We start from the raw sequence: 22,556 nt of genomic DNA, 5'->3' as shown, positions 1-22,556 counted from the left end.
ATACTATCCCCTGGAGTATTTAATATTGGTCAACAATCTCACTGATTCACGATGCCAGAGAGAAAAAGCTCTGGGACCATTCATCACCTGCCAACAACCAAAAAAAAAAAAACTTGGATAAATAGCAAGAATGTAACAATTAAGAGTCTATTTCAGTCTTGGATTTAGCAAACTCTCAGAAATAATCTGGGAGTTCCAGCAAGATAACATTAACGCTCAAGAGAACTCATTCAATGCTTCAAACTCATAGGGGATGTCTAGGACCAGTAGCATGAACCAGTTCATCTACACTTACATCAACACAGAATAATCCTATGAAAGGAAAAGGAAGAAGCATTATATTTTACTCCCAGATAATTTCTGTTTGCTGTTAATTTTACTAACAATGTCAAATTAATAGGAAGCATAAATAAAATATGAATCTCTAAAATAAAATATATCACTTATTTAATAGAAAGAATGCAAATTCAGTGGAAGAGGAAGGAAGTTATTTTAAGTAAGTTCCCTTGATAAAGATACAAATATTCACATGGGATTAAATTATAGCATCTCTATTGTTCCCTAATAAACACTAGGAAATAGAGGTCAGTATTCTACATCCCTGATGGCTTGCAGCTGAAGTAATTGGAAATGCAGTGGGTATGAATCTGACTTTTTATCTGTAAATACTACAGTATTTACAATCAAGTATTTGCTACCAAGAGTAGTGCTGCTTGGTTGGGGTTTTTTTAATACACCATTTACCAACAGCATCCGTAAATTAATACCACTACAAAATGAGAGTTATCAAACCTAAGGCTGTATAGAATAAAAGAAGGTATCTTATGAGTTACTTTTTCCTTTATTTTCTTTTTAAGAGGAAATATATAGTGCATGGCCTCTGTTTTTTCTGACTACTAGTCAATTTTCTAACATCAAGAAATAAAATACAAGTATAAAAGAAACTGACTTGCAATAATCACCATATTATTACTGCTGCCAGTAATGATGGCTACAAAGCCTTACAAAACAGAATATTTATGTGATACAGAGTTTCATTTAACTTTATACTTCAGTATTTTTCCCAGTAATACTGTCCATAATGTCTTGTTTCATTAACTTCTTCTAAATTAAAAAAAAATAGTTCCTTCTGGTTCTTTATGCAAGAACGACAGAAAACTTGCTAAGCACCTCTCAAACTATTTCCTTGACTATTGGAAACACTTCATTTACACATTCATTGGACAAGCACTCCAACATTGTGTTCACCAAGATAAAAATATAATTTGACTTATGAAGAATTTAATAGGCATCAAAAAAGAAATAAACTGGTTATATGAATAGATATTTTTCATATTAAAATCTGATTAATGCACTTACATGTATACTCATAATTTAATAAAATAAAGTTCAAGGCAGGGAAACAAGACCATTAGCTGTCATGCAAAATTAATATTTGTCATTCCATATTCTCGTATATCCTGCATTCACTGATACAATAGTGTCTTTTACTATCACAAGCTACAAGAATTAAAAGAAAGTTGAAAGTAGTATGATGAAGTATATACATAAATAGCCACAACATTGCCTGTTTTTCTCCAGTCTTCTAAAAAACGTCAAAAAGAACAAGCTTTTTTTAAAAACTTTTGTATGCTTTCTCTTTTTATGCAGAAGGAAATCAAATTCTTAAAGACCTGCATGCCATGTCTCAAGCTTTCCTATCAGCTGAGAACTTTGTTTAATATCGTCACTAAGCTGCAAATTGGCTGACTTAAGTGCTTCCAGCAGAGAAAGTTAAGCCTATGGATAATGCTCAGAAAAAAGCAAAAGTGCTCTGAAGATTCCACAGTTAAGTTACAGGTTTGTCAAGCAAAAACCTTAGACTGGCAATCTGTCTGGGACGCTGATCCTCACAGGGACCTCTGGAATCTATGATGACATGTAGAAAACTGCAATAAGAGACTGGGGAATAAAAAACCCAGATCTTTGACAAAGGTGATACTTTTACTCCAGTAATAATTCAACAAATTCCACCAAGAGGCAGCTCAAACTTTTTAAACCTAGAGAAATTGTTTTTGATAAATTTTCTTATGCATGACTTGAAAACTGTGTGTCCTGAATGTTCTCATGTTCTCTTTCTGAACAGAGAATGATAACTGAATGAGGTTAATCCAAACTGAGTGAAAAGCTGGTTACAAATGACTTCCCACCAAGAGCAGCTTCTCCCTACATGAAGACCCTACAGGAACCCATGCTGGAGCACTGCTCCTGAAGGACTCAATCCTGTGGAAAAGATCCACAGTGGAGCAGGTTATGAAGAACTGCAGCCTATGGGAAGGACTCCTGTTGGAGAAGTTCGTGGAGACTGTCCCCTGAGGGAGGGAGCAGTACTGGAGCAAGGCAAGAGTGAGGAATGCTCCCCATGAGGAGGAAGGCGGTGCAGCCCTCATTCCCTGCTCTCCTGTGCCACTGGCAGGGCAGAGATAGAGAACTGGGATTAAAGTAAAGCCTCAAAAGAAGGGAGGGGCAGGGGAAATTTCTTTAAAATTTGGGTTTCATTTCTTATTACCCTGCTCAGATTTGACTGTCATTAAATTAAACAGATTTCCCCAAGTTGAGTCTGTTTTGCTCATGACAGTGATTGCCAAGTGACCTCTCCCTGCCCTCATCTCAGCCCATGAGCCTTCTCTCGCATTTTTCTCCCCTGCCCAGATGAGGAGGGCAATGACAGAGCAGCTTTGGTGGGCACTGCTAATCCAGCCAGGGTCAACCTGCCACACTCAGCTGTACAAGCCATGCATTCCCATGGAAATCATATTGATATAGACCAAAATATATCAATATCAATTTTTCCTTATTTTATGCTAAAGGCCTTCCTACATCTTTTAGAAAAACATTACATGGCAAGATCAAATTATAAACCAAAGAGAGGCCATAAACTTCCAAAAGTGAAAATGGTAGACTCCTCTGAGGGGGGGGAAAAAAAGAGGGAGAAAAAAATGAGAGAAAATAATAGAAAATTATTTGAACATATTATGAAAGACTAAAGAGTTTGAAAAATAAAACCCTCACCTATTCATTGCTTTTTTTTTTTCCTAATAGTTAGCTCATAACAATCTTTAACTGGAAAGCTATTCATTTAAACATTGTTTAACTAAGGAATTAATAAGTATTCTGCTAACCAAGTTTTAAGGTGGTAAGTATAGAACAGTCACCTCACTCTTCCAGCTACCCAGGAAAAAATATTTCACATGAAGCAAAAAAAAAACATTTATACATTTAAGTGATATTAGCTATGCAACTGTACTAAATAAATGCTATGACTTTGCCATTTTAAAATATTTATTTAAAAAGAAATAGTGGGAGAGCTATTCTACGGCTATTTACTTCTAGGATAAGACAACTTTATATAAACTTCTTTCTGAATTAGTAAATTTGTTCCAGTCTGAGTCATAAAAGCCTTACCTCAATGTACTAAGTACCCATAAGAGGAAGGAAAACCAGGACAGACATAATCTTTGGATGGATTAGAGCTAGTTAAACTTTCACGATATTTAAAAATCCCCCTACTGATGTTAATTCTTAGCTTGCTCCTTTAATTATGACTGACTCCCAAGGAAGGACAAAAATAGCTTCACTGCTTACCTGGATTTTTTTTTTAATAGTTGCATAAAAGTACACTTAAAACCTCTTTTAAAAAGCTGTATTTGAATAGAAATATAAAAATCAAAGCAAGCAGTAGATTCTAATGGCATAAGGATGCCATATCAATGGATCACTCTGGCAAGTGTGATCCATAATATATTCTACAAGAGTTTCTCTCAGGTGATGAATTAGCTTTCTCTTCTTACCACTTACTTATCATATTCTTGGAATACTAGCATACATTCTCTAGACAATACTCAAGAGTATTTAATTAAATAAAAATACAGATCTATGTCTCCAATATAAGCTTTTTGCAGGAAAGGAAAGGTACACAAGCATTCAAAGTTTATTTTGGGTCAAGGAGCAGGTAGGCAGCAAATTGAGAGAAAACAAATTTTATATTGATTCAAAAGTCTTTGGTTGAACAGTTTATTAAAAATTGCTGTAGTTTGTGCTAGTACATTTCTGCCTTTGCATAAGAATTCCAAATAATTCTTATGACATACTTAACCTCTACTACACAAATACATTTTTTTTAAAAAAATCACTTCAGAAGGAATAGAAAAAAGTGTACTATTTTACACAAGGAGAGGTCCAATGAAGATTACTGCCAACAAACTCACCAGTCGTCTTCTCTCCTCTTCAACAGCAATCAGGAGTCGAGCAAACTCCTTCAATGACTGGGCTGAAAGGAAAAAGAACATTCTGCTTAAAATGAGATTTTAAGACCAGGTGAGTCCATTATCTGGATTGAAGCTACAGTGATAAAATGTTCCTCTTACACTGCAATGTAATCAGTAGCCTTAAACAAGATAGACTGAAGCAGGCAGCAGGTCAAGAGCAAAGAAATAAAACCTGAGTCTTAAGAGTCATATGTATTTTAAAAATAATTTTTTAATGGAATATGGCAAACTGAATTTTCTGAAACATGGAAAGATCAGTCTCAAAACAGAAAATTTCTGCTTTCATCCACAAAATTCACTTTAGCGTACTAGGAGCAGAAAGAAAATAATTGAGTTTCTCCCACTAAGGTGGGAGAACAAGTATTTGCAAGACCTACGAAAAATATTTGGGAAAATATTTGAAACTCAACATTTTAGAAGAAATGCCAACTGTTTAGATTTAACTGCTCTTTGGCTTTATGTTTTACAAGGACAAGGTCTCAGGTGACCCAAACAGATGATTGATTTATAAGCTTTGAATTCTGTTACAAGCGTGACAGAGTCTTTGCTCAAAACTGTTTTCAAATAGAAGTCAAAGGGCTGAAGCAGAGTCAATGGAAACATAATACAAGAATTAACCCCTAAAAGAGGGCAAGAAAGAGGAAAACATTCTGAAAACTCCTAAGACTTCATTCTCATGTAAGCATGTGGTACAAACCTGTCCAGAAAAAACTTTCTTTCCATTTGTATTACTTTCTCAAGGACATAAGGGTTACTCAGATTCAGCATCACAGTCCTGCAGGCAACAATCCCAGAGAACAATCGTGCAGAGAGCTAAGTAACTCTTTTTACTTTTTCCGGATACAACTAGCAGTAATTACTACCAATGACAGGATGCTACATTTTGTGCTTTAAAGCTCTGAACTCAGAATACAGATTGCTAAATGCTACAGTTTCTCACAATAAACTTGAGGCAATCTCAATCATTTTGAAAGAGGTAAAAAACAAACATGGAAACAAAACTCAGATTTTCTCAAAAGAATAGGATTGAAAAATTCTTCACTGTCAACCAACGTATAGTGCTGATAGTATGCTAATGGAACTCCACCTCTTAGTTATTTTTTTCATCTTCTTAAGTGTTTTTTGTGTCAGTCTCCAATAATGCGGCTTTATCCTTTGCAACTTCTCTAAAATATTTAAGGAATAAGCATATTTTCTAGAAAATACTGCAACAGATCCTTTAAAAGGAACTAGTATCTGGCTTGCCTTAATTTCCTTGTCTGCTTTCATGAACTGCTACTTAGTTTTTGGACCATTCCCAAATACTTTCTATCCTTTATACCATCTGGACCTTGCAGAGGTCACCCTTGAATTCTCCTTTCTCTCTGTTAACTTTTACAGTTGAAGAACACTTTGCTGTTTGTTCCAGTTTCTTCTGCAAGAAATTACATAGCGAATTTGTTTGCAACTATGATGTTATACTTGCATATCTTGATCTCTAAGTCATTGTTTGCTGACAAATTCTTTTTTTCCCATTATGAGTTCTTCGTTTAGTCCAAATACACCTGGGAAGTTAAACTTCCATCTACTTAGACCTTGAGTCTTTTCCTTCAATATTGTTCCCTGAGAACACAAGCACCAGAAGATTTTGCCAGTTATGCTGATATCAAGAATTTCAGTTTGATATCCACTGAATTAACTCAATCTCTTAGTCAGTTCATAATATCCCATGAAAAAAAAAAACCAAAAAAACACAGGTAAATTAATAAGATGATGAACTGATTGGTTATACCTGACTAGGAATCTATAGAGCGTTACAATCATGAATATCTAAGTACCCAACATGAAATGCTAAAAACTAAATAAACAACTAGAGAGACAGACATGGCTAAACTATGAGGATATGGAGGGGTGGAGGGGGGAAAGAAGGGGAGTGTAAAAGAAATGCAAAACACAAAACCAGTTCGAGAAGCTTTTAATTCATCTTTTGAATTTCAAGGCAGAACCAAAGAGTTTTTTAGTTTCAAAGTTGAAACATTTGCTTAGGGTTTAAATAAATTCAGGTCAGCCACAGGAAAAAAGCATATAAAATACAATCTGTAAGTGTGTAAATCAAGATTTTCCTCAATATTTCACACTAATATAAATGTACTAGTCTGTCACCTGTACAGTGCCTCAGCTGAAGACTGGGAAACTGTCTCCATCTTTTCCTCCCCATTGGCTCACCTTTGGGGAAATTATAAAGGTCAAAATTTCACTAAGAACACAGAACCTACACTCTTCAGCAGCACTACGACAAACCACCCCCTTGATCTTATGAGACTTTGATTGAAGAGACACCTGTGCATCAAAACTGACTACACCTCTGATGCTCACTGCCCAACATCCACATCCATCCCTACATCCAGCCATGGGATGTCCTTCCCTAGCTCAGGAGGTGCACATGGAGAAAATGTTCATTGTGTTATTTGGAGCACAGTGAAGTATGCACACCCAGTACAGAGTTCTGCAACAGGGACATCTCTGGTGACCCCAATGGTTCTTCTCTCCTTGCAATGCCACCACGTACATCGAGAAAGGATTTATCCACGCCAGCTCTCCTACAATAGCCCTGAGTACTGCAGTACTAATCTTTCATCTTATTACACCCTTCTTCCCATTCAACCCCCGCTCAGTGTGGCCTCATTAAAAGCCAGGGTCTGTCCCTAGAGAACTTTGACTGAGATGGAAGCTGCAGAGGGAGGGAGGAAGAGAAAGAAAGAAAGAGAGCCTTTGCTCCTCTTTTCCTAGTGTACTCTTTGTCCTTCAGCTCTGCCTCCCCTCAGTTTGGGGCTGGGCAGACAGAGGGATGCTGAGGTCAGTGGTCACTGAAGGGGTTGAGGCAATTCACCCACAGGGCACTGGGCACCTTGCAGATCTGGGCAGGGGCGTCCTTCCTTTCCACAACTAGCACCTTCATCGGGATCTCAGCACAAACCCTGGGCACAGGTACATTCATCTAACTCTGGATTCACAGCTCTCAGCAGGAAACAAACAGATATTTCAACAATAGTAATTTGAGGTGCTTTTGTGTAGTTGAAAACCAGAAGATTTAGAAATCAGACCGGTCTGTGTCAGATGCAGGCCACTGTCTGTCAGGACACTCGGGCATTACACACCAGCCTCACAATCTTTTCTTAGTAATGACACAACATTTTTTAAATCTACTTCTTTTTAATCAGAATAGACACAGAAGAATTAAAGTGAACTTTGTAAACACAAAAGGGGGTGGGAGGAAGAAGAGTCAAGTATTTTGCAAGAGGAAATGTCATGGGAATGTGCTGATAACAAATAAATTCTGAAAACACACTAATAATATGAAGTACAATGTGCAGTCTAACATATTAAATATAAATATCTTTTCATTTATTTTCATAAAGAAATATTGTTATTGGTGGGCCATTTAAAGAAAAACAAAGTGCTGACTCAGTGTTTTATTCTACATCATTAGGCAATATTAACTCAAAAATCCCAATAGTTTTACAGTCTGTTTTTTCTTTAAGGGCTACTCAAAAGTTCTTGTAAGATTCATTTGGTATCATGATAGAAATGATGCCTGTGAAAAGCAATGCCCAAGAAGCAAAAACAATTGAATGTGTACCCAGATGTACACTTGTGGTCTCATTCATCACATTCACAACAGGTTGCCAACTGCTCTCTCTGGAGCGTTCCCAACTCAAAAACAATGTGCTGCAAAAATTTCCCTTGCTCAGGAGAAAGGGCTCCCATTATTTTATTTACCACAAAAAAAGGCTACTGTCTTTACTTTTAACTGAAAAGTCTTTTAATTAATTTGCTTCATAAAGAAACAAACAGTACCAACAGCTTAAACATTAATGGTGTAGATCAACAACTTTTTTTTTCCAAAATCCTTATCATTTAAAATACATGGTACAGCTCTACAAAGAACTACACTCACATAATTAAAAAGGAATAGAAGGTTGATGTGGACTTGAGTGAATGAGGGAGAAGTAAAAAAGGATAAAAATTAATTTATATGAATTTATAGAATGCTCATTAAAAATATGATTCATTTACACTCTACAAATCTGGTTTACTGTACTGAAATCAACTCACTTGTTCATAGGAAAAAAATGGACATAATAAATCTTACGAAGATTTTGCTATATACTTGTATAGAGAATGTATCACCTTAAAATATGTCTGTGGAAATTACTGAGACTACTCTATCAATCTTAGCTTAATATTTAAGAGAACAGTGTTACACTGTACCACTAAATGTCACACACAATAGATCTGACATCATCTACATTTAATGAGAAAAGGCTGACAAATTGCATGACACATATAATAGTCTTGCATGACCAATACTGAACTGAAAGACATAAAGCCAAGTTTGGAAGGTAATGGTCAACCCAAGACAGAAATTGAAAACTACTGTGGAAGACAATACAACTGAATGTTCTTTTCTGTGGACAGTTGTTTTAATTTCCACTTATACATACAGTCTTAAACGATGCATAGACAATTTTCACATACTCTAAAGTACACAAAACAAGATTTTATAGCATTATGAGCAGATACCACCACCATCTTCAGATATGTGATTGCCAGCACAGAAAAATAATACATAGAGATATATGTCATGTATTCTTATGACACCTTGCTGTATGAAAGGCAAAATGAGCAGGACTGTCAGAGATTTCCTTACGCTTTTCTGATCTGACTGAGGAACTGCCAGGACTGTGCTGTACATTGCTCCAAGTACTCTTTGGCAGGAAGGTCAGTCAAGAATATTCTCCAGAACTGGTCATACCTAGCACAGACTTGATATAGCAGACCCTAATTCATGCTTGAGCACGAACTTCAGCTAAAGTCTAGAAGGGAGTTTTTCCTTGTAAATAATATATCAAGAATTCAAGATAGACCAGTGGACCATAAGGAAATTTTCTAAGGATTAACACTTATTTACTAGACTTCTTTACTAGACTTCTGTGAAAGCAGAATAAATGAAAGATCTATGAAGGGTGGGAGAAGAGAGTTTCTTTTCCAAATCTAAAATTAAAAAAAATCTGTTATTAAATAGCTGTTAATTCACAGTTATATTTCCAGAGCTTTTAATGATTAGCATTAACTGCAGCCACAAAAAGCAGTTTTTCAAGAAAACACAACATCAAATAGAATTTCCATCCTTCTTTCTATGGCTTTAAGACATATTGAAAACGTATGTGAGGTAGTGATGATGGGGAGGTACTGTAGGTAGGACAAGAGTAGCCACAGAAGACAGAAAAAGCAAACATTTCAGAGTAACACTGACAGACCTCAACAGGTATGAAGAGACAATCATCTGCTTTGTCAGTAATTTCTACTTAAAAAGAGTTGTGGATGTCATTAAAGCCACAGAGGATCTGTAATGTCTATCAGTAGGTAATTAAATGGGATGTCTCAAAATATCACCACTGTGGCAAGTTGTCACATTACAAAATGAGGAGGAGGACTGTCTTGAAAAAAGACTCCCAAAGCCTGTCATTGTCTTGGTCTTTCAATATGTCAGGTGTGAATTTAATGGAGCCTTATTTTATACAACTGAGGTTTCCTTTACCACTGTCACAACACAGACTGATTTGTTAATTATCCCTTCCCCCCCCCCTATTTTTTCTACTGAATTAAGCCTATAAAACATAAAAGTGTACAATTACCTACAGCTTCAAAGGGAATTACAGTTGAGCGCAAAGCTGAAGGATCAACATCTTAATCTATAAACAGAAATAATGAATGATTTATGCAAATTGTGAAAAACATCAAATGTCCTTGAACTTTAAGCAGAGTATTGGTGTGAAAGCATTTTATAACTAATGCTGACTGGACTGGAGCACCTTTATAACATAATTTAAAAAACAGTAGTGCAAGATGACTGCAACATTTTCCTAGAGAAAACAGCTGTTAGTTTTATTTTTAAAACACATTTTCAGAAAAGTTATATTTGGACAAGAAGACATATGTCTGATAAATCTTCCCAATTATTGCTCAAGTTTTCTATTTTCTTTACCTACTGTTATTTCTTCTGCTATTTCTACCCTAGGTTGTCTCCCTCACTTTCCAAATGGCAATATTTTTGGAGAAACTTCAGCTTAGAAGACTGAGCTCTGTACCCGAAGTATATTTACTGGGAAAGCAGAAAAGATGACAAAATAGGAGAGGAATACAGATTTTAAAATCAATGTTTATCTTAGTTATTTTGTCCCCTTCTGAGTATCATTCCCAAGATAATAGAGGAACTGCAGCAACTGTTCTCTTTTGTTAAGGTTTAAGATAATATCAGGTATTTATGTAAATTCCAGTTTACAAGCTTGCAGCATGTCAGATACCCTTTCAGCTGAGTATTGGTGTCAAGAGATGAATTATGTTAGAAGATTCCATTGTGAAAAATAAGTTAGAATATCAAGATAATGCTTCATTTCTTCATGGGGTTTCAATCTTAATTTAAATTCAGAAAATGATTATTGTATGTGCTGCCTTATCCTCTCCATTTGGTTTCTCTTACCTTCCTAATCTAGGTATCAAGTTTTATGGATCTGTAATAAGGACCTTATGCATTCCTGTTGTCTGTGTTTACATTTACCACAGCCTCCACAAGAACAGTAAAGAAAGCTATTTGGTCCTTCTTATAATACAATGAAATGCACTTCCAGTAGTAAAAGACATAGAATGAAACAAAAAATCAAGTGTAGAGGTTTAAAGATTACATCAACGTATCCCAGCATGGAAATACACTCTCAAAGTGAGAATGATTTCTGCCAGAAGACAGTGGTTTAAATTTACAGCCCAAATAGCTACAAATTTCCTTGAAGACTTCCATCATGGGAGGACACACTAAGGTACAGACAGCTCTGTCTAGTCTGTGCTGCTCTTGTGATAGAATCAAGACATTCTTAGAGCAGACAATGTGAAGCTATTTCAGACTCAATAAATGAACATTCTTACTATTTGCTCCATAATTAGTCTGCAATGCTTTTTTAATCAAATACTATCATGGTCTTTCAGATTTTGAAGCATCTCCCAGGGAGCACAAGTTTCAGTGGTAACATTATTTCCTGTGGCAATTCCCTCCTTGAACTGTGAGGAAAGGTATTTTGCCAATTTTTTTTAATTATTGAAAATAATTGTGCTACCTCACATAAGGAAATCCAAATTTGCCCAAAAATTAATTATAGATCAGGATGAAAAAGTATGATAACAGCAAAGAGATGAAAATGCCTGTTTTAAAGCTTCTGAAAAGAAATTACACAAATGAATGAGCAAGAAAAATGACAAAATAAACCCTTTTATACCCAAATGTATGCTTCAAGGTCTATGCATTGTTTTCCAAATATGATCACGTTTCACTACGTGTTGGCAAGCAGAAAATCATCAGGGCACAGCTATTCAAATACATGTAATTAAAAATAAAGAAACCCCAAGGTATCTCTTAATTTCGTTTGAGTTAAGGCATTGTAAACTCAAGACTAAATTCAGTGGTAATTTTTTCTCCACATCATAATTATGAGCATTTTGGCTCTTCACAGTATTAGGACAGAGAGATGGCAGTAAGTGCTGCAAATTCCCCATGAAAACAAAACCAACAATCAAACTATCAGATATTCGGTAACAGCCTCCCTGTTTGACCTCCCCTTGTTTATAGCATTTGATCCCTGTATGTTTCTCCAGGCAGCGTTCCCCACAAAGCTTCAAAGCCCTTCAATTGCAGGCCATATACCAGGCACAAGCACTTGGGTTTTGTCACACTATAAAGGTGAGACAAACCAGCAGAAGAGGCCAGCGATTCCACAGCAAGAATGGAACCTCCTGCCTGAGCATCACACACATGTGCCTCACTGCAGGCCAATATGAGAACCATAAAAGGCACCAAAGCAAGATCTGAGCTTAATTGAAGCCCAAAGTTCTGCAAGATGTGTTGGCAAGACAGTAAAACATGTATATACCATATGAGGCAACTTTAACCCAAGAGTATTTTCACTATGCAAAACTTAATGAGCAAATATAGCAAGGTATTTTCTGAAGTTTTTTTCTAAACATATGTAAAGCATAAAGTGCAGGGCTGCTATTAGAAGTAAAAATCCTTTCCCCATTACAGAAACAAACCTCCGTCAGGGAAACCATCTAAATCCAGTTACAAACAGTATGATATTTGAGAATTATTTGCTATAAAAAGTAGCTATCATGTCACAAATATTTAAACATACAAGTACAAGCCTCATATAAAAGTTAAGACAATTCTTTGAGCCAATACATTTACACTTTCCACTCCACTACTTTTCAACAGAGGTCTACAGAGAAAGCTACATGTTTATATAGAAACTAAGAAGATTTGCAAGAAAGTTCAGGTTATCTAGAATTCCCAGATTTACTGTCAGCACTTGTTAAACACAATACTTCGAGAGATCACCTGAAGACATGCAATGTTACATATTTTAAATAAATCCAATTACTTGACTTAATATCAGTAAATTGACATTCCCTACTCATGCAGAACCTCACAAAGCAAGTACAAGTAGAACATTCTAAATAGATCAAGCAAGGGCAAAACACTTCAGAGAGTCCTGAAATTTTTTTTAAGTTCATAATGGCTGTCTAACCCACAGCATGTTTGTAAAAATAAAACAAAAACAAACCCACATCAAAGCATAATTCCACTACCACATTAAAATTTTAACCCTTTATTAAAAATACAGCTGCCTATCTACCCTGTGTTAGTGTATTGCTCTATTTATAAAAGGAGTACATATTTTGAAAATACATCATTCAGTTTGGAAAATTTATTATCTTGTGCAGAATGGATTCTTCAACATGGTAGAGATGTGGTAGAAAAAGCTCATTCTAGACTCTGCTAGTCTACAGCACCTCTCCTGAAACATGGCATCTTGGTGTGCCAGCAAAAACATTTTAAATCATCTAAATAATTTATTCCATTTTTTTAGGAACATAAGAAGGATCTCTCAAGCAGTCATGTGCTTGCACAGAGCACTATATCAAAACCTGCCCACAAATGACTTTTCTTGTCTCTCCCCTTTCTTCTACAGTTTTGTAGAGGGGTACAGGCTTTTGGGACGAGTCACAACAAATACACCATTTCTGCCATGTTCTCAAGAATAAAGAGAAAAGGGTTTAGATAAGTGATCATTAAGAAATGCCGCATTTCTACGCCAGACTACAAAATGGGGTTTTACATTATTGTACTTGTCAAAGAGAAATCAGCCTCTCTTTCCACAGGCACAGCAGTGGGGCTGAACTCCACAGCTGCAGAACTCAGCAGGGTGTGGGGAACAATATTCAATATATCAAATTCTGTCTAACAGGTACGAAGTGATCTAAAAGTGCTGCTGGAGACCTACTTTGAAAAAATAGCAGCTTGAATTGGCCCCTATTGAAAACTAACAGCATACCATAGAACTTCATTTAATTCAATTAATCTTTACCACAACTCAATTGACCATTAACCTTTGACTTGAACAGATCTGGCTTCCCCAGAGTTGACTGATATTTTATCACATGTCAGAGGAAGAACAGCTCTAAAAACCATGGAATATTCAGAAACAGTTAAGTTCAAAGATAGATTCTGATGCAATCAGATTACAATCCTCTCTTGCTCTCCCTCCCCCATCCCACTAGAAAGAGTTGTGATATAAATGTATGAGTACAAATCTTTCATTCTAAGATAAGAATTGCTGCTTCAACCTCAAGTTTTTTGAAAAGCTAAATAACAAGATAACATAGGAAACAACCACTGAGCAAGGTTCAGCATGGTTTACAGAAATGTTAAGCTGCAAAAGTAATATTCAATCATAGCATTCCATAAACAAAGAAATTAGAAGTAATTATGACTACATTTCAGGCTTGCCAATACTCAATTCTTCAGAGGCCCATCCATACTTCAAGTGAAGGAAAAAACCCTGATATTTTAATCTTCCCAGCTGTATAAACCTTATTTGTGTGTGGCTCTTTATGAGTGCTGAAATAAGGGAAGTAAAAGCAAAAGCAATATATTCAGAATGCAACTGAGAATCATTAATACTGTTTTTCTGATTTCTAAAGTTTTGTGCATTTATTGCTTGAATAGTGGAAGAGTTCACAAAAAATTTCACTAAATACATAAACAGATGTTAGGTTTGCCATAATTGCTTAATTGAATTTAGCCCTACAAAGGGATCAGAAAGTTACTGTGCTTAAAACTCTAAACTCTACTAAGCATTTTGATCTCAGGAAATACAAATCCTTTACCTTACTTGCTCAAACCTGAAGATGAATATGTCAAAGCTGAGTTGATCAAACTATGATCTGTTTTTGAAAATGAGTTCCTATTTCTCAAGAGGTATGCTAGCCTGACAACTCTAAAATGTTATGCCATTTTATTAGAAGTATATTATATGCATCAACAGTACATACTCATTATTTTCAAAATAATTCTATAAAGCAACACTCTAGTCCTCAGATTGTCTCCCCACATGCATTCATACTTCCACTGGGATGTCCAAATCCAGAAATAATGAAGTGACAAAGGAGGGGAAAAGAGGTTTGTTGAAGGCATGGAATGAGGACAATAAAGTAGAATACACCTTTGAGAATCCAGAAGATCAAAGTATCAATGAGAGACATAAAAGCTACTCCATTTTGCTCTGTGAGTGCCATGGACTTGTCCATTCATCTACCAGCTGTTCAGATCAAATTTTGACTCATCTTAACTCCTTAGCAGAATGCACCAGCACAACAAAGTTGTTGCTATCCATTGCCTGCCTCAATCTCTTTCTGTGCACAGAAGGAGCTCCAAGGAAGCTTTGAGACACCGCAGTCTGTAGTCCAATGCAGAAAAATGAACTAACATGAATTTTAGCTTCTGTTAGTACACCAAGATGTAAACTGCAGGGACTCAGGAGAGCTCCTACTGTCAGCTACTCCTGACACAGAAGAAAGGTAGGACAAACAGAAATGGCAGTAGCTGCATCAGCCACCACAGTTCATTTTTTCATTTAAATTCTCATCTTAAGGTCAATAGACAATGTAGCATGCAAATTCCAACAACCTTCTGATAGGCATCCAAGAGAAAAAGAAACAAGGATTGTGCTGTTGATCTTATTTTTACCTTTTCCTTCTGAACAGATAAAAACGTACTGCACCATTATCTTGTTTCCTGATTTGTCAGCTTCATTTGCCCTTCCAAAGCAAGGACATGAGCTCTGGGCTCGACCAACAGAATGCCAGCCTTCGCTTTCTGGGTCAGATGTTGTTTTGAAGCCTTGAAAGGATCTGAGAACTAGCATAAAATTCCTCATTTCTTGAAGTGAAGAAACAATAGAGTTCTGGAAAGAGGTAGCATTAGTTTAAATTGTCAAACATGCAATAGGGATTAAAAAAAAATAATGGTAGGAATAGAATCAACAGATTTGAAACAAATACTTAGGCATTTCACACCCTATTTGTGTTGAGTTCCTCCCATAAATTGTTACCATTGAACTTCTGTAGATAAAAATAATCCAATACAAGCACCAAAGAACCCTGTCCTGTGATCTTACAAGTACCTTAAGAAAAGTTGCTTTGAAAGTAATCTAAGAAGTTGAATCTTAAAATTCATTCTTTCAGCTGGAGGAAAAAGAGCTGGCAAAGCTATGCAGGTAATTACTGTGGAAAAACAGCATATAATCTTCCTATGCAAATTCACTCTCCATTGTAAATAGCTTTCTAGTCTAATTCAGGACTCAACCCTTCCCCACCCATCTAAAATAAAACCACCTTTTGTAAATACACTTTTCTCTAATGTGCTACACAAGGTCAACAAACTCAAGCACTAGAAAAGCTGTTGGGATGATGCCTACACTAAAAAAATCCACCCCCAGAACTTTGCTTTCAAGGTGGTGGTGAGATCCTGTTCTTTCTTTGCTTTGGATAAGGCAGCAGTGCACCTGAAATGCTGGAAGTAATTTTAGACTTATTTGGAATTTGGTAATTCCATTCAGAAGACTGGTTACAAATAGGAATTCAGTGCAAAGTAAGCTGAATATTAACCCCAAAAAGAACTTTCTTGAACATGAAAGCTTAACCTCAAGTAATTAAGGATATGACCTGTAACATATCCAAGTGATGCAGACTGTAGGTGGCTTGACTGCATTTAATAAATAATTCAGGAAGAGCCAAGCAAATTCAAGAAGCCTTTACACACCAGAAGCAAAAGTGGTTTGAAATGATGAGTAGCCTGACATCAACCTTCTCAGATTCCTGATGAACCTCCAAAAGACAGTGTCCTAACTGGAAGACTGCCAAGTCTATAGGCTGATTGTCGAGATTTGTCTCCACACACTGTAGGCTTGCCTAAAGCTCCTATGCAATTTTTTTGTTGTTTTAAATTCATTTATTTGAATAGAGCATTGTATCCACAGCATGTACCATTAAAAATGGAATTTGGTACCTCTTAAAGTCAATTAAACTTTTACACTGTTACAAAAGATGGAGAGGGGAAGGAAACGTCATTTTTTCCCCCCTTTTTTGGGTGTAGTTTCATATAAAAATGTTCTGGTAGAGATGTACTTGCTGCTTTGAGTTACAGGATACTTGTGCTCTGACAAACTCTCCAAGAGGGTAGAGCAAATGCTAACTGAAAATCATTACACATGTGGATGCCCAGTATGAGAAAAAAAGAAGACAGACAAGAAAGCAAAACACAGCAGTGGACTTTAATAAACAACTACTATTAGCATTCTGCCTTTGTTTGGTTGGTTTTGAGTTCTTTCTCTCCAGTACATTGGAACCGATTTTTCAAAATTCAACTTGAAACTAACTGCTGTAAACAACATAACTGCCAGGTATGAGCTAACTGTTCTGTAGATGGTTAGTTGCAAGCAATTTAATAATCCCATGAATGACTTGAGGTGTGAGTCAGCAAAGATCACGAGCCCCAAGTGCTAGCAGCAAGAGAAGAATTCAATGCTTGCAAGAAAAGAGACCACATTTTAGAACTTTTGACCTATTCCTTGTTGCCCAATTAATAATGATTTCATAAATCATCATGATCTTATTACATTCTTAAATGAAGCATCTGATGCTACCTGAAACATCTGTCATAATATAATTCTCTTCAGAGAAGAAAATCCCAAACTTCAAAACCAGCAGTCATGGAGTGAAAGGATATACACTTTTCACACATTAGCATGTGTGAACAGCACATGCTAATAAAACACAGATACTAAAATATCAGAATGCCAGAATATCAGAATGTATTTATTTGTCCTTTTTTTTTCTTTTTTTTTTAATTCTGAAGAGCATGGTCTTACATGCAGATATTAGATCTCACTGATATATAATTAGCCATAATACAAAATAGACAAAAACTTGTTAAAGGCACAAGACAGAATCCCATTGAGTTAATAATGTTTATTATTTTAACCTCTAGCAGGCATAAACCAGATAACACAAGCAAGGTAAAAGAGGATCAAAGCAGGGAAATTCCTAGGGAGAGATCCAGGTGACAAAAGTTGGACAATACTAGGAGGAGCTGGGCAAACCTTCTCCTTGCAAAATTTATGCCTGCATTGAATACTGAGGAAAGATCATTAAAAACAGTTTTTGTCACTGTCCCATCCACGTAAAGTTCTATGTTACCTATAAGGTTTGAAACATGCAAAAATCATGCATTCATTTTACACAAAACTCCGAATGGGCAAGACAAATGACTGTCCTCCTTTACTGTCAATCTTAAGTATTTAATTTTTGTGCAAAATATTTACAAAGAGGGCTGAGAGCAGACTGATATGTCTTAAAAGCAAACAACAAAGTGTTATCAAGTGTTGGTATTTCTGAGGAAAACAGATTAGGAAAGCAACACCCTCTTCCCAGAGTAAGGGCAAGTTACATCAAACCTTCTTTACTGTGGCTTTTTAGTATTATTAACTTGCTGTCACTCATCTTGTTATTTTTGCATTGAAAATGCCATGTTCTGCAAAACTTTTCATTTGCACAAAAAGACAATTATAGCTTTGCTGAATCACATGCAACTGGAGCTAATAAGCATGTTCTGCCATCAAACAGTACAGCCCATGCATTTCTGTAGATCACATGCTTCCACAAGCATTCCAAACCAGAGGAACACAAAACCAGCAGTTGTTGCTAGCTTGTTTTATTTTTTATTAAGAAAAACTAGTAAAGATGGGGGCCACTGCTTCCCAAACCAAATTTGCAGGCAAAAAGATTAAAAATGAAAAGGTTTTTATAGCTTGAATCCTTTGATGGTCACAGTTAAAACACCAATCAAAAACTAAGAGCTGTAGATGATTTGAGGAACAAGGCAGTCTGCTTATGCAAGAAAGTCAGAGAAATTCCTTACAACTCATGCATAAAATGACTCTAAACTAGGCATGGTATATCTGAAAGTGACTATGATGATAAATCTGGCTAACTTGCAGCAACATGAAAAACTACCTAAAATGCATTATACAGCCACAGAAAAGATTTTTTTGTCAAAGAACACCCCTTCTATATAAGAATTAAATTCTTGTAAATAAAAGATTAGAAATCATCAAAATTAGAAATCAAAGATAGGAATTAAAACTACCCCAAACCAACACAAACAAATAAATCACTGGATTAAATAAGAGATGGATTAAAATAAGTATGAAGAACACCACCATAATTCTGTTTATGTGGAGTGTGTCACGAAGCTTAACTAAAATTACTTCTTACATGTTTTATGTAATGGGATTATTGGAATAGATAAGTTATATTAAAAGAGCAGCTAAAAAAGCACAGGTTATGGGAAATGCAAATAAAACCGCTCTTATTGGATCTCAGACTGGAAAAAAAAAGCAAAAAAAAAATGTTGTGCTTAGCTACTAAAGAGAGACCCTCAACTCTAATATTGTCTCAAAATGTTAATGGAGCTATCAATTCAATTCCAAATATTTTTATAGGTAAGAAAAAAAAAAAGGAAAAAAATCACTTTAATGCTGAAAGAATCTGAACCTTTCTTTTTTTTTAAATACTCACATCCTGACAGAAGAAGTCTTGTTCTAGGTGAATTCCCAATGCTAAGTTGTATTAGGATAGATTTTCAATGTTAATCTTGAAATATAAATGTAGTCCTTACAATAAGCCCCTATGCATATGGTAGGGCTTTACAAATTTTATCAAGTCAGAATATCACTGCAGACTGAAGTAGAACTTCTCACTGGCATGCACAGTTGTAGGTATTTTTAGAAAAAGGAGGTGAAGGCAGAGGGAGGTACAGAGAAGGATTCATCTATACAAAGCTGTCTTTGATGATAAGCAAACATCTATCTTGTTGGGACATGTTAAAGATATGGATAAATTCTAGGTCACTGCTCTAGGGAGATCAAAAATTGAGCCTTACCCTATAAAAGCACACAGTATCATTCAAGTTCTGTTAGACTTGAATTTGATTCCTGTCAGTTTACCTTTTACTCTTAGAAGCTTCTTTGATGTACATGACAATCCATCAGGCAATTGGTCCTTTAGAAGCTAGAAATCCCTTCTTTGAAGCTTCAAGTGAAATAAATCAGCTGTCAAGCTTCATGAACTGTGTTTTTTCCCTAAATAGTTTTAAATGCCTGTTTAATGTCCAAACAATAAAATGTCTTTTCTTTGCTACGTTTAGGTTACAAGTAAAATGAATGTTGTCTTTGTTCTCAGTCACCTGATTTTAAATGCAAAACCGTATGTCTTGAAAGAAGTTATTGACCAAAGATAAGACACATAGCTGAGATACTGCAGATTTAGTTTAAAAATATATATACACAATATAATTTTAACAGCCAAGAAATAATATGCAGCATGCCAAAGTGTACAATGCACACCATGTCTCTCTCCAAGCTGGACACACCTGAAGAATGCATGCGGTTTTATAAATGAGTAGCAGCAGTTCAGTGATTTCACTCTCCTACTTTTAATTGTCATTGAAATTAAAGCTCCCCTCCCACCCCCTGCCAGGAGTTAGTGGAAGACTGTGACCAAATACCAGTCATCTTTGATGACAGTTTTCTGACTACCACAATGTTGTAGGGTGAGGATGAGGCAAACCTTGTGAGAGAAAACAAGCAGTTCAGACCTTCTATCCAATGACTCAGTCAGGAAAAGAAAAAATTAAACGAAGAGGAGACTTGAAATTAGACTATAATAATAGATACACTTAGAAAAGACTAAATCCGAGTTTCCTCTCTGCATTACATAGAACTTCTTAAAAAAATACCAACAAGTCCTACATTCCCTCTTGTACTGCCAAATTATTTATTTTTAGAAGCTACTACTCTTTAAGAACCATCTTACTTCCTCTCAGATGTTTTAGGAGACACATGGGGGCCATGTGGTATGTAAGACTTATGATACTGAATTTAGCCTTTCTGAAGATGGATTATAATCCAAATTTCTTACCAGTGGGGGTTAAAGCACTCTAAGTGCTGTGCTACTGTGTAAAAGCCTCACTACAACTGCAGCAATACCTTGCAGTAAAGAGTGGCTGAATTTCTGAACCCTGGAAACATTTTCAGGATTAGTCTGCTGAGGGAAGAGTATTTTGATGACATTAAAGAGGCTTATATTCAAGACAAGTTGAGCTCTTCAGTTCTGCAAATGCAGGATTTCTGTGTGTGTACAGAGACAAAACAATGAGCAGCTAGTAAATTTTACAGGCAAAAGTTAAGACAACCATATACTTAGGAATGCACAAGTTGTAATGAACATATTCTTCTTCTCAGACCTTTAAATACTTCCTGTATCTTACTAGGCACTTAGGTGGCTTTTTGCAGACTGATGTTATACCATAGAAAACTTGTATACCTTTAAGTAACCCACTGAAAATTGACTGAAACATAAAAGTAGCAGCAGAATTTAGTGGATTCACAGTTAACTCAGCTGACAAATGTACCACTGAATACTTTTTGCTACATCTGCTACAATCGAGCTATGTCATGAAGACATCGTTTTTTGACATGTATTTTTAAAGTCTTGCATGGTTTCTATTTATTGAAATTTTTCTATTTTTGTGACATGAACTATTAAAAAACAACTGTGAACTGCCCCACTTGTATTTCTGATAACATGCTCTAAGAAATCATAAAAGTGTTACTGCCAGCAAAGCAAAGACAGTACTTACCAATATTAATTTCATCATCAGTTTCAGCATCTCCAATACACTCAAACTGAAAATCTTGTAAAGACTGTGAAAACTTTTGTACTGCCATGGATAAATCTAGAAATCAAGAAAAAAACACAAATCAGAGTTACTCCACTAGAACTACACTGGAGCAAGGCATCATGCATTTCTGCATTAAGTACTTTTGCTGTTGACGAAGTTTGCCTTCTTATATCTTTTCTGGACATTAACCTCATTTTAAAATCACCATCACCATTTCAAAATTAAATACCTGAGATATCCCAGAAACCTATGAAACAGGCTGATGCAAGATTTCAAACATTAATACATGCATCACATTGACAATTAAGAACTTTTATACATCTTGAAAAACAAGAAATTAGAATAAGAAATTATTGTCTAGTGATAAATTGCATATGTAAATAGACCACTCTTTAAAATAAAGCTCATGATACTTTTTTTTCATTACCATTATAAAAGTAATTACATTCTGATTATTCTCATATACCACACTGTATAATGTTTTAGTGCAAGACTTTTGTAAAAAGAAATTGAAGAGAAAAAAACCAAACAAGTGCTTGCCTGGTAATCCACGGATTATGAGCACTATTTTCAGTGAATTTCACAAAGCAATCCGAACTTTATAGTGCAGAATTTCATTATAATTGTACATTAAAAAATTACAGAATATCAAGCACATAAATCTGTTCTCTTCTTTTCTTTTTTTAGAAACACTAATGGCAAATGGAGAGATGAATGTGATAAAGAATGGACTTGGTCAAGACTTAAAAACACCACCACTTCAGATGAGCCCAGAAAACCAACAACACTATTCTGTGTCCTGAAGGCTGTACCTATGGAATCTATTTTGGTGATAGGAAAATTGACAATTAAGATTCTGACATCTGCTAAATCTAAGGAAAATTCATGGTAAGGGTAAGTTATAAATGAAAGCAAAGACAAATTCTGTTTCAAAAGTATCACATATCTGTCTCCACCCTTGGGGATGGTGGAAAGCTGTCTGGACATGGTCCTGGGCAACCGGCCGTGCTTGTTCCAGACAGCTGGACCAGGTGACTTCCATAGGTCCCTTCCAACCCAGGCATTTTGTGATTCTGTGA

General features: G+C 35.8%; 1 protein-coding gene across 1 annotated transcript in view; it reads right to left on the bottom strand.

Moving 5' to 3' along the window:
* Window positions 1-22,556, bottom strand: part of ARHGAP42 (Rho GTPase activating protein 42) — a 140,790-nt gene that overhangs the window by 87,122 nt on the left and 31,112 nt on the right. The window contains exons 2-3 of the mRNA XM_014886584.2: window positions 21,436-21,531; window positions 4,248-4,309 (exon numbers count right to left, since the gene is read on the bottom strand). Of these exons, the coding sequence (XP_014742070.1) occupies window positions 4,248-4,309; window positions 21,436-21,531 (158 nt within the window). The remainder of the gene's footprint in view (window positions 1-4,247; window positions 4,310-21,435; window positions 21,532-22,556) is intronic.

The sequence above is a fragment of the Sturnus vulgaris genome, chromosome 2 (assembly GCF_052056855.1).
Source record: "Sturnus vulgaris isolate bStuVul1 chromosome 2, bStuVul1.hap1, whole genome shotgun sequence".
NCBI classification, from domain to species: Eukaryota; Metazoa; Chordata; class Aves; order Passeriformes; family Sturnidae; genus Sturnus; species Sturnus vulgaris.
The sequence above is the reverse complement of the archived record's forward strand: the minus strand, read 5'-3'. Positions and strand labels throughout refer to the sequence as shown.